Source organism: Canis lupus, chromosome 26, assembly GCF_003254725.2.
Source record: "Canis lupus dingo isolate Sandy chromosome 26, ASM325472v2, whole genome shotgun sequence".
NCBI classification, from domain to species: Eukaryota; Metazoa; Chordata; class Mammalia; order Carnivora; family Canidae; genus Canis; species Canis lupus.
The window spans coordinates 19,876,933-19,890,453 of record NC_064268.1 but is presented as its reverse complement, the minus strand read 5'-3'; the positions used below and the strand labels follow the sequence as shown (position 1 = coordinate 19,890,453).

Sequence of the window (13,521 nt, the reverse complement as noted above, 5' to 3'; positions counted from 1 at the left end):
CCGATATTCAGATTCGTCCCCATCTCCTTTCTTAGAGCCCTGTAGATGTCCATGTGGCCAAGAAGATCAGGCCTAATGAAGACACATTCTGTCCTGTTCATCTCATTTTATAGGTAAGAAAGCTTATCCAAAAGATGGAGCAAATGAGTGGCTGCAGGCATTGAATCATGCTCCTTGTCCTCATTTTCCTCACCTGCAAAATGGTACTAATGTGTCCCACATAGACCATATGGGTGTTGGGATGATGAACTGAGAATCTACGTAAAGGTAAGCGATGTTGCACTTGATTGCTCTTATTGTTATCATAATGAATATTACTCTTAGATTGAACCATATGAAATTGGTACTTGCTTAGGTCAATTACCAGTGATCTGATTTGTTTCTATACAAGGTCAATCACTGTCCAACAGATTGTTGGTGGAAAATAGGGCAAGAATTCAGATTGCTGTAATAAATGTCTTCCTTGTGCCACATCTTTATGGAATCAGCTATTCCACCCTAATTGTCCAGATACTTGAGGTTTACCCTCCTCACATAGAATGCTGAGTACAATGTTGGCCATTTTACTTCAAGGAAACAGTTTGCTCTTGTGCTTTGAACTTGAGCATGACTCTCAGTGCTCTATACATTACTCATTTTATTTTCAAACCTCTTCAACAGATACTACTTGGTGCCAGTTTTATTTATTTCTTTTTAAAGATTTTTATCTATTTTCTGAGAAAGAGAGCACAAGCAGAAAGAGGAGCAGAGGGAGAGGAAGAAGCAGACCCCCCGCTATGCAGGGAGCCCAATGCAGGCTCTATCCCAGGACCCTGGGATCATGACCTGAGCCAAAGGCAGATGCTTAACTGACTAAGTCACCCAGGCACGCTGTTTGATGCCTGTTTTACAGACAAAGAAAGTGAATTCTAGCATAATGAAATGGCCTGTTAAAAATCATGTGCTAGGAAATCGTGGGTGGAGATACAACCCTATGGAATCAGATTCTTGAATTTTTTCTCTGCCCTCTGATGCTGGGGTCCTGTCCAGCTCCACTACTCACTGGCTGTGTGACCCCGAGCAAGCCATACCTCCTCTCTGTCCTCTGATCCTCCATGTCCTACTCTACTATGTGGGGTAATCATGTCTGTCCTCCAAGGATAGAGTGGAGCTTTAATGAGGTCACAAAGGTAGCACACAGGAGTGAGACTTACAGAAAGGTGATGGAAGGAGCTTGATAAATCCTCTGCCCCTCCAAAAACAGTGGTAAAAACGGATACAATTTTTGAAAGCAACAAGTTCAATACTCTGGAAATTGAACAAGGGGATACATAAATGGAAAAGCATTTGTTCAAAAGAAGCTATTGAATCTCAGGTAAGAACAGTGAGAGATTGCAGCAATCTTGACCAGGGCTGTTCCAGTCCTGACCAAGCCCTGCACTGCAGTAATCCTATAGGGGAGAAGGAAGTCATAAAAACCAGCAGCTTTGCTGCCAGAAGGGGCTCACACATGAAGTAAAGTATAGGAATATCCCATCCCCAGGATCATTGTCAGAAATCCTAGTGATCTTGGCAGCAAAGCAATGGAGAACGTCATTAGCACACCTAGCCTAAGATTGTTATCTGGAGGGATGCCTGGGTGACTCAGAGGTTGAGCATCTGCCTTTGGCTCAGGTCATGATCCCAGGGTCCTGGGATCGAGTATCGCATCAGACTCCCCTCAGGGAGCCTGTTTCTCCCTCTGCCTATGTCTCTGCCTCTCTGTGTGTGTTTCTCATGAATAAAAAAAATAAAATATTTTTTAAAAGATTGTTATCTTATTGGGGCAAGCAATGAACATTGACAAGCCGGAAATGTGATGAAGGGATATAAGGAATGGACACGCATGTAGGGGCCTTGTCAAGCCCCCATATATTCCTGACAACCTGGAGGGCTGCACACATGACTCAGAGTTACATGCAGGCAGAGGCTGACAGAGCCTTTAGCTAACTACACGTCCCTATTTAAACATAAGGCCACGTACAAAGGCAGAAAATCTGGGAAAGGGCCAAAGAGTAAAAGCTGTGGCACAACTGTAAGTGTCTGAACATTGACTACATTTCCCACACATAACTCCATTTGAATCAGGTAACGGCTTGCAGATTCCCGGTGTTTGATTACAGCCTGTACTGACCGCTAAGCTATGCTGACAAAGGGGCAGCCCCTGAGAATCCAGGATTTGTAATAAAAACAGGAATGAAAAACCCAACTGGAGACATCAATAACCTTATAGTGTGGGGGAGACAGACTCTAGTCCACATACATCACTAAATAATTGGGAAAAGATCAGAATCTGGAGATGCTATTATGTAATATCTAAAATGTCCAGTTTTCAGCCACAAAAAAAAAAAAACACAAAAGAACCCAATATGAGACATACAAAGAAACTGGAAAGTGGTGACCTACACTCTCAAGGAAACAAATAGAAATTCAGTCAGTAGAAATCCTTCGTGGGCTTAAATGTGGGACCTAATACAGACTGCCAAGCAGCTATCATAATGCCCAGAGTCCTCACTCTCTGGCCTGGTGCATGCTACATTTCAGTAAATACTAACAACTGGTGGAGGTTCAGAGGTTATCAGGCCCTGTTAGGCACTTTCAAGTGATGACACATTCTTCATCCCCACCCTTCCAGGCTCAAATTATGAGTCCTTGAATGCACCTGGAAGAAGCCCAGCTCATGCCTCTACTTATAGAGCCCCTTTGAGTCCTAGAATTTTGCAGAGAGTTTTCCCTCTGATGTTCAACAAGGATGCACCCAATAAACATGCGATCTGACATCTCACATTAAGCTGAACATGCCAGACAGGCAATAAGAGACTCCAGGAATAATGGAGAGCCATGGTGGGCAATTCTTCCCCAACTCACTCCTCAGCGAGTAGTGTGGTGTGAAGATCCATGTCTGTGGAATCGAATGCTCACCCAGGGAACCATTTGGCTGCTGTGAGCACAGCACCTCTTCCCTGAAATCCACACCATGACCCAATGGCCACCATGGCCCAATGACTGCCATCTGTTGCATACCTGCTAGGTGCCAGGCACTTTGTTATGCCCTATGACATGCCGCCTGTGTTCATACAGCTAATCAGACATCAAGGGCTGTGGATGAATGAAAAGATGACAGAAACGAGGATTTGAATACAAATCTGTCTGATTCTAAACCACATGCTTTTAACCACTGAAGCACCAATCAAATCAACCCATAAGGGTAGGACTATGTCCCTGTTATTTAACTCCTTATACTCAGAACTGCATATAGAATGCGGTATGAACACACACACACACACACACACACACACACACAATTGAGTGAACACTGACTAGAAAATGTGTACAATTATTAAAGCAGTAAATCCAAAATGGAGGAAGACAGTAAGGTGAGCAAGAAAAGAATGGTGAATACACCTCAAGGGCTTAGGCCATGGAGAAACCCTGAGTAAGGGTTCAGCACTGTCCAGTGGACAGCTCCCCTCCCAGCTGTTGGGCTCCTGGGGGCCCCTCCCCAGCAGAAAGGGGTTCAGACAAATTCAGAGAAAATGGGAGTGTCCACAAGGGTCTAAGATGGAACAAGAGTGGCTGCCTTCGAGAAGACAGACTGACATCCCTTAATCGTGCTCTTCCAATCAAGTCCACAGGGACAGGCTTTGTTGGCTAAAATCAGTCGACACTGTAGGCAGTCTGAGGAAAGGGCAGGCCATAGGGTTTCCTCACGTCGACTGGGGAGACTTGGAAAGTCCTGTTGGAACAGCAGAGAGACCGAAGAGACCAGAATCTGGGACATGGCCAAGGTGAACTGAAAGAGCCCCTCACCTGACTTGCCTGAGATTCCACCATTTATGGTCATTCTGAGGGGGCTTCAGTGCAGGTGAATGCATAATCTCAGCCAGATGGGATAACTCGGGGAGGAGAGGAATGGGATGCCAGGTGATCAGAGAGGGAGACAGGGTCATTTTGGAGAAAAGTGCATGTGCCTGAGTGTCTAGAAGGCATAGGGGCATCCTGAAGAGCTGGAGACCACGGTGAGGAGAATGCTCCCTAGATAGGACCGTGGAAAGACAGAGTAGACTGGACTTCCTTCATGATTTTGCTTCAGCCACTTCATGTAATGAAGGCCAGGTTTCTACGCCATGCCCCTGCCAATAACTTCTCAGTTGACCATCACTGACCACCTGATAAAGCCCAGATTCTCTTGTTTGACCAACAATGACCCTTGACAATATCCTCAGCCTGTGTTCTTGACACATGGCATCCTTTGTGCTCCAGTTACTCTAAATTAGCCATGCAACTTCATCACCAGACTTTTGTATATGTTACACACAGTATAGGTTGCCCTTTACTCTTTCTCTTACCTAATTCTTCAAATTGTCCCATAGGGCTCAACTCAATCATCATCTCCTCTGAGGAATCTTCCCTGAATGCCCCACCCTCAACCTGACTGCAAACACTTTAGGGGTGTTCCCTGGGGTATCCCAAAGCCATCCCTCTGCATGGAAATGTCCTGTTTTAGTCTTTCCCTCACCCTGTGAGACTGTGTTCTGTCCATCCCTGTATCTCTGACACCTAGCATAGGACCTGGTGCAAAGCAGACACTTGGTTAAAGCTGACTGGAATCAAAAATAGATTTTAAATGAACATCATGGATGGTATATTCTGTACAGAAATTCACCAGACACTCCGCCTATCCTCAAAGGGCTCCCATTCCAAAGTCTTATGTGAACATGAAAAGACGCTCGACATCATTGATCATCGGGGAGGCGCAAATCAAAACTACACTGGGATGCCACTTCATACCCCTTAGGATGGTTCTTATCCAAACAAAAACAAAAACAAAACAGAAAATAACAAATGTTGGCAAGGATGCAGAGAAACTGGAACCCATGTGCCCTGTTAGCTGGAATATAAAATGGTGCAGCCGCTGTGGAAAATAGTGCGGCATGTTCTCAAAAAATCATAGACACAGGATTACATGATCCAGCAATCCCACATCTGGGTAGACACCCCAAAAGAAATGACAGCACGATCTCAAAGATCTCTACACCCATGTTCACAGCATCATTTTCCACAATAGCCAAAAGGTGGAAGCAACTCAAGTGTCCATTGACCAGTGGATAAGCAAAATGCTGTGTATAAAGACACAGTGGAATACTATTCATCCTTAAAAGGAAAGAGGTTCTAACACATGCTAAGATACGGATGAATTTGAGGAATTATGCAAAGTGCAGTAAGCGACACAAAAGGACAAGTAGTGTGTGATTCTACTTATATGAGGTCTCTAGAGCAGCCAACTCCATAGAGACAGGAAGTCGAATGGTAGTGGCCGGGGGCTGGGGGAGAGGAGAGAATAGGGAGTTAGTGGTGTCTAATGGGGGTAGAGTTTCAGTTTTACAAGATGAAAAAGGTGCTGGAGTCGGATGGTGGTGCTGGCTGCACAACAAAATGGATGTGCCAAATGCCATTGAACTGTATGCTTAAAAATGGTTAACATGATATATTTTATGCCTCGTACTGTGCCACAACAGTTTTGTTTGTTTGTTTGTTTTTTAAGAAAAAAAAAAGCCCTTTGTGCAGAGTCTGAGAGCCTGAGTTCAAATCCCAGCTTCACCAGTCCTTGGCTGGTGGTGATGGCCTCAGTTGCCTCTGCTGTAAAATGGGTATGACTCCCAGAGTGGGAAACCTTTATCTTTTGAGGTCTGTTTCAGGTGAAAAATCTGAAATTTTTTTCACATCGTGCCTATTTTGTGATGAGAGTTTGCACATATGCAGTAAAAGGCATATGCTATTTTTGTTCGAGAAATACCAAGTAGCCAGCAGGTGCCCACCAAAGGCGTGTACGTTATTGGGAAAGAGTCTTGATTAGGTACCACGTATTAGGCACATGGGGGACCTCATCAAAGGCCCCTTTCGCACCCTGACAATGCATTCTCTCTGCTGCCATCTAGTGTCTTGTGGCAATATTGACCTTTCCTCGCTGTCAAACTTGTCTTATTAAATCCTGAGGTCTTAACTGCTTTGCACACAGAGGCTGACAGTTTGCCCACCCAAGCACGTGTTCATGTATAATTCATGGTGTATCACGTTGCCTGGCAAATGAATATTTATCAGCTTTTTCATAAGAGGCAGGCTGGTGTTTCCTTTTGTTGCTACCAAAATTCTATGCTGTAGCAAATGAAATTTGCGAGCAAATAAAAAGAGAATGAGAAGAAGAGAAACCTCCCAGCCAAGTCCATTCCACTTGTATTTTTCCATTTATCCGAGGCCCCCCGGCATGTGCATGGAGGTGGTTTCGGCTTGGCTACAACAGAGGACTGCCGAGTCCTCCAGAATAGAATCATTCCATATGCTGTACCTCTTGCCCCCGCAGAACACACCCCCACACCCCTCTTCTGTGCTGTGTTCAACTGCAGAAGAGCCCAAGACCTTTTCCATGGCTCCACTCCAGATGCTCTGAACACAGACCAAGTTTAGGGGTGACCGAGGACAAGGAACCCCAAATGGAGATTGGTACAGACTGGCTGGTGGCGTCAAGCCCAGGCAGTTTCATGACTTCCAAACTGGGCTGCCACCAAGAAAGGGGATTTCCCTGCACCACACTGGTTGGGTCTGATGTCCCCTCCCCATAATGAGTTAGGAGGGCCATGTAGAAGGGGCTACCTTGTCTATAGGAGGTGACCTGTGCCCTGGTCCCTACAGCAGTGAGGAGCCATAAAGGACCTGAGAATTGTGACTCTATTTACTCTTCTTGCCTCATGACTCATTGACTGAAGATTCCAGTGATGATGATCTCAGACACACCTGGGCACACTCCCGTGGAGGTGGAGTCTCAACATGGTTGTGAGCATGGTGGCTGTTGCCATCATTCTGGCCTTGCAAGATGCTGATGACAGTACTGACGTTCATGCTAATGACAGCAGTGCGCATACACTGAGCCCTTACAATAATACAGCAGGGCCCATGTCAAGCCTGTGAACTCTACCACTGCATGTAATCGCCAAAACACCCTCTGGATGGAGGCATTCATGCCGTGCCCACTTTACAGATGAGAAGACTGAGGCAGAGAGCTGCCATCACTTGCTTATGTTCATGCACCCCCCACTGGGAGTCAACCACAGCTCTCTTTGACTCTGGAGCCATGCTTGCTCAACTGCCCTCCCTGGAAGCAACAAACTTGGGTCCAAGGGCAAAACCCACAAATGCCTGGCTGCATGGTCTTGGGGGAGTCAGTTCATCTCCCCGAACTTCCATTTTCTCATCTGTAAAAGGTATGTATGCAACAGCTCTCGTTTTGAAAGGCTGTCAGGAGGATGCAGGGCTTTGCTTATTCTAAAGAGTCTTGTGATCATCGATGAGCCAGGGGCCATTCTCGGCAGAAAAATGTATTGATATTTTGACACTGGAGTAAAGACAAGGTTCCAATCATAGGAGTTTATGGTGGAGTTGGAGAAAGGAGACACATTGGGGCAGAAATACATGGGTAGGTATTTGTATTCATTCATTCATTCATTCATTCATTCAAGGGACAATTTTTTGAGCCTTTGCTGTAAGCCAGAAAACTCGTAGGAAATGTTCGTAATTTCAGAGAAGGGAAATGCACACACATCAGTACAGGATATGTGAGGAGGGTAAGCCCTGAGCTAGCATCTGAAGAGCAAAGTGATACTATCCACACAAAAACTGGGGAAGAGTGCTCAGGCACAGGGAACAGCTAGTGCAAAGGCCCTGGGGCAGCATTCACAGTGATTCCCTAAGATGGGGGCTTTGGTGTGAAGCACTTCCTGAACACTGGGCACCATGAAGCTTTCTTTTTCACGGACTACCCCCGGGTGCTGGTGCTGGCTTTTCATCTTGCGAGAGGCCTTTCTAGTGGGCACATGCTCTTCTCATGGCCCTAGTTTTCCTCCTGCACTTCCTTACACAGAGTTTCAGGAGGGTCATTCCTAAGTGACCAGTGCAGGGGGTACAGGCCGGACCAAAGATCGGAGGCAAACCTCACACGACCCTCACCTTTGCCCCCCCTTTGTCTCCGATCCCCGCACCCCTGCTGGTCCAGATGCCTCCTGGGGCAACCCCCTCTGGAACAGAAGCACCCAGGGACCCACTCCCTCCTGCATTGCCCCACATACCTTCCTCTCGTCTATTCCTTCAGAGGCCAACATGAGCTTCTTTGCGAGGAGAGGGTCGAGCATCTGGAATCGCCGGCGGAACTGAGTGAGTCCCACGTGCTCAGCATAGCCTGGGAGGAGGGCCCAGAGCAAGCAGAAGAACAAGGGGTTCAAGTGAGAAGACCAGCCCAGGGCCTGGCCTCGCTGGCAGCCTCCACCCTGCTCCCAACCTGACAGCGAACTTGTAGGTGGATCCACTTTTTAGGGTCTCAGTTTCCCCATTTGTCAACATCGGAGATTGGGTTCAACCAGCATTTCCCAAATGTGTTCCTCAGAACACAAACCCTATGAAACATTCCACGGATTTGCCCTCTGTAGGGTCACACCGTGTGCCAGCATCGATGCCAAAGGCTCTGCGGGCCACTGCAGGGAAGCTGCCAGATTAGCTTTACTTAAAACCTGTTTGACATGGGAAAAAATTTTGGGGGGGTCCACTATGTATGACCACCCCATAGACTGCATGTGGGAAATACTGCGTTGGATATTGTCAAGGGGTTTTACAAATCTAACATGTAGGATGGACACAGGTATATTCTGTGTGGAACCTGGGCAGAGGCCTCTGGAAAGCTCCAGAGAGGTGACATTAGAGCCAACCTCTGAAGTAGCCAGAAGAGTTTGGCACAGGAGTGAGTATGGAAGGGAGGTCTCAGCAGAGGGAGCCAGACAGGGGTCACACAAGGGTGGGATCCTTGGTCACAGCACTTCTGTGCACAAGACATGAGGTTAACAACTTCCTTGTGTTATAGACAGTCAGGGGCCACCATCATTGTACCCATTTTGTAGACGTGGAAACTGAGGCCTGGAGAGTTCGAGTCACCTAGCCCATAGTGACATGGATAGAAACTCCCCCAGCTGGGATTCAGACCCAGACAGTAAGTAACTGTAACTAATCCACTGGAGAGTAGCCAACAATGAGGTCAAAGATGAACAGGGACAAGATCCCAAAGGAACTTGAAGTCAAACTCCAGGCCTCAATGTTTGGACTTGGTCCTGGATACAAGGGCCATAGAAAACGCTCAGTTGTTTAAAAGGAAACTGGCGGGCAGCCCCGGTGGTGCAGCGATTTAGCACTGCCTACAGCCCAGGGTGTGATCCTGGAGACCTGGGATCGAGTCCCATGTTGGGCTCCCTGCATGGAGCCCACTTCTCCCTCTGCCTGTCTCTGCCTCTGTGTGTGTGTGTGTCTCTCATGAATAAATAAATAAAATCTTTTAAAAAATTATAAATAAATAAATAAATAAATAAATGGAAACTGGCTGGATGGGGCAGAAAGTCTGGTAAAATCTGACTCTACTTTGAGACTTCACAAGAAGCCAAATACATGAACCATGAGGCAGAGTGACGGTGGTGGATATGTGCGGTGAATCTAGGAAGCCTTCCTGGGGGAAGAAGGGCCTTAGGCCAGGTTCACAGGATGCTGACCACACAGAGATGGGGGTAGGAGGTTATAAGCATGCACTTTCAGGTCAGATTGATGTGGGTTCACGTCCCATTTTTACCCTTCTTTGCCCTCTGACCCATCACGAATGACCCCATCTCTTTGAAATTTAAGTTCTTCACTTGTCAGGTGAGAATGGGGTCACTATAAGGATTGAATCTGATGATTTATGTAGTAAAAGATGCTAACACGTATGGATGCTTTCCCACATCCAGGCAATTCTTCTATGCGTTAGTCTCTTATTAACTCATCAAACTGCTCATTAGCAACCTGAGACCTGAGCTATTAGGGCAGACGAAAGAGAGGCATGATCCGGGGACTCACTAGGTATCGGCCACATCCAAGCCCAGGCTGACCGGCTCCGGGGTCTGAGCCACGCCCACCAGGCTGTCCAATGCGTAATGTGTGATGAGCATTTGCTATATGCCAGGTGCTGTGCTAAGGGCTTGGTAAGGATGACCTCAGTTAATATATGTAATGACACAGTGCCAGTACATCGTAGGCACTCGATACCCTGCCCACATACGTGTGCATTATGTGTGCACGTGGGTATATGCATAAATGCACCAAACATGCACGAATTCAAATTCATAAATATTTGATAGGTGTGTATATCCGCATGTGCACAGACATATTTCTTATACAGTGTAAGAGAGACAGAAACCACTTTGAGCAGAAAAATGAGGAACTAACCAGGCCAGGGAGGCAGAAAATCAGAAAGTTCCATCATGAGGCATCAAATCGTTACTTGGTTGGAAAACTTATCCTGCCCCAGGCGGGCTGCACTGAGAATGTACAGGGCAGACACCGTGGAGAGGACCGAAGGCCGAGGACTGGGAAGGGACAGCGGACCCAAGCCTGCATGCAGGGCTTCTCACGGGTAGTCCACGGCGTCTGCAAAGGCCCAGCACCTCCTGCCAGCCAGCCAGCCAGCCAGTCAGCCAGCCGGGCTGAATCGATCGGCCACCGCTGTGACCATTCTGCTCTTCCCCTGTGACATTATCTGTCACCCTTCGCTTGCGGTTGTGCAGGCAAGAGGAAAAATCAATGAGATGCTCAGAGAAGTGAGGGTCTCTTCTCTGCTTCCAGCTGCTTCCAGCCTGTGTGTCACATACCTAGTGCTCTGGGTGCTGGCTATTAATGCGGCGGGAAGAAATGGGACCACAGCCACAAGCCGGGCATCAGTGACCACAGAGAAGTTAAATGAACAGGTGCCCCCCTTGCCAGCCTCCCCCCACCCCACTCCAGCTACCCCGTCCCCTGCAGAGACTGTGACCATGCCTGAGCCATTTCTAATGTCAGGGAGGGGAATCCACTCGGTGGCCTCTGGGGTCTCAGAGGCAGAAAAGAATCAGAAGGATTCAGAGCAAACTCAGCCACTAAAATGAGCTTATGTGGAAAGCTCGGGTGCAGGCTTACTTTCTGAAATATTGACCTAAAGACTTTGTTTCTCGGATTAAAATCCCATCCAGCCCCTGCCACCTCCTTACCACCTCAGCTTGACCTGCTGAAAGCCAAACCTCCAAAATTGGCACTCACGGCCTTCCTTGGTGGATGGCCTGCCTCATCAGCCACAACTGCCCTGCATTTTGAACCCCAGTCCCTGAAAATTCAGGCTCTTCCCTGCCTCTGGGCCTTTGCATATGCTGATCAATATGCCTAGTGTTCTACTTCCCAGACATGAGCTGCTGGCACACAGCTGGTGCTCCCGTCCCTGGGTGCTACCAGTCAGTGGGCATGTCCATGGACTCAGACATAAGGTGCCCACTCCCTGGCTGTCTCTTACCTGCCCTGTGCAGACGCAGTGCCTCCAGGATGTGGGACCCCGCAAGCTGCACCCTCAGTGCCGGGATGTCCAAGGTCAGCAGTCCGCCTGTCCCTGGCTTATCTCTGCCAGGCTGTGGTGGGGTCAGAGGCCCCTGCCCAACCCTGCTTTCCCCAACAGGGCCTGGCACAAGGCAATGGATGAAGTGTACCTGGGACCGTCTAATTATGCTGGTCAATGCATCCTAGGACCAAGAGGAGAGAGGGAAGTCAAGGCCCGCTGCTTTGGGATGATATGGACAGGGATGCTCCCCAAATGTACATTCAGCCTCACCTGGGCATCCTTGGGGGTCCCCATGTCCTATGCCAAGCACTATGCCTATCTACGGCCTGATTGATGCTCATGAGAAAAAAGGGGGAAAGGGCTGTTCTAACAGCCCTTGTAACCACTGGGGAAACTGAGGGCAGGCAAGACCCCATGTCACCAGACCCCTAGCAAAAGAGGCAGGCTAGAAGCCAGGACCCAGGCCTACAGGCTTCTTCTGTTTAATAAGCTATGAGGATTTTTTTCTCCCCAAAATGTGTTCTCCCCATGCCCCACCCTCTGGGCTCAGAGTGACCACTGACCCACCGAGGCATTCTCATTTGTTATTGGATGAATTTCCATCCAGTTGTAGATCCTCCTGCCTTCCCCAAGGAGAGCCTCGTGGTGAAAATGAGGCATGTGAGAGCTGAGACAGGGCTGGTTTGGCTGTGATATTCGTCACCCTGGTCAAGAAGGTATTCGGAGGGGATGGCTGGGTGGCTCAGTGGTTGAGCGTCTGCCTTTGGCTCAGGGTGTGATCCCAGGGTCTGCGGAGTGAGTCCCACATCAGGCTCCTCACAGGGAGCCTGCTTCTCCCTCTGCCTATGTCTCTGCCTCTCTCTGTCTCTCATGAATAAATAAATAAAATCTTTAAAAAAAAAAAAAAGAGGGTATTTGAGGATCCTGGGACTTTCCAAAGCTGCTCAAGGCCACACAGAGGAGCCTAGGCTTTGGCCTTGGATGTGGATAGATAACTCCCCAGGTATTTGATGGTGGATGTTTCTCTGCTGCTCTGAGCCTCAGCTTCTTCCTCTGTGGAAGGCAGGGTGAGGTCTGCCCCTGCAGGCTCGTGGAGGAGTTTCAAGATGATGTGGGCCGATAACTCATCCTGGAGGAGGAGTGGCAGTGGAGGCCAGGGCTCTGTGGAGTTGGGGCTCCTGCTCACCATCTGTAGCTTGATCTGGGAGCACGGGGCTCTCCTCTTCACCGCGGCAAAGCTGCTGGCAAACGCCCTCCTCACAGCGCAGCTCCTTTGCAAGGCCTGCTGGGAGGTGCCCTCCAGGCCAGCCACGGCCCGGCACACGGGGGGCACCTTGGCCCGGGGCTGGCATAGGAGCCTCAGATCCTCCCTGGCAGGTAGGACGGGGAAGAGAGAAGGACTTTAGGGGCTCACGGAGAATGGGTCCCCCTGCTTGCTTCTTGCTAACCTGCTCCCTGAATCCACCCCTTGAGTCACACATCCTGGCTGCTACACTTTTATCTGCAGTCCCTTCTGCCAGACAAGTCTTTGCTTCACGGCAAATGCCAGCTTGTTTCTCCAGGCCTCCCCCTCCTCTGACTTTAGAACAGCAAGAGCAGCAAGAAGCCCAGCTGGATATTGTCACTAAGAGGCCTGTAGGAATCCCACTGAGCCTGCACTTTCTTAGAGAGCAAAGCCATCTTGGTTCTCCCTAGAACAGGTCTAGCACATAGTAGGCCCCTAGGTCTGGCACATAGTAGGTGCTTACTCTACAGTTCATACAAGAATGACTAAGTCAGGGGCTGAAGAGGCCCCACAAGGGCATCAGTGAAATGCCCAGCCCAATGTCCAGTGGCAGAGGGGACCTTCTCAGTACTCCTTAACACACAGCTGTGGGGCCGGGGCTCCCTGAGCATCTGCTCTGATAAATCTGAGCTGCCTTGCCTTCCCGTTTGGGCCAATAAGGGTGAAGAAGGCCAGGAAGACCCTGCTGTGCCCTGGATGGGGCTGGAATCCAGAGAAGGCCGGTGCCTCCCAGGTCCCATCCGTCCCCTCCCCTCCAGTGAAAGCATGCAGACAATTTCCATCACTTTCTGCA

General features: G+C 48.7%; 1 protein-coding gene across 1 annotated transcript in view; it reads right to left on the bottom strand.

The window, feature by feature from the left end:
- MYO18B (myosin XVIIIB) overlaps positions 1 to 13,521 on the bottom strand; it is a gene marked incomplete at its 5' end in the record, with an annotated part of 239,487 nt that overhangs the window by 151,331 nt on the left and 74,635 nt on the right. Inside the window, 3 exons of the mRNA XM_049102131.1 lie at positions 8,139 to 8,248; positions 11,402 to 11,624; positions 12,630 to 12,813. Coding sequence (XP_048958088.1) covers positions 8,139 to 8,248; positions 11,402 to 11,624; positions 12,630 to 12,813 — 517 coding nt within the window. The remainder of the gene's footprint in view (positions 1 to 8,138; positions 8,249 to 11,401; positions 11,625 to 12,629; positions 12,814 to 13,521) is intronic.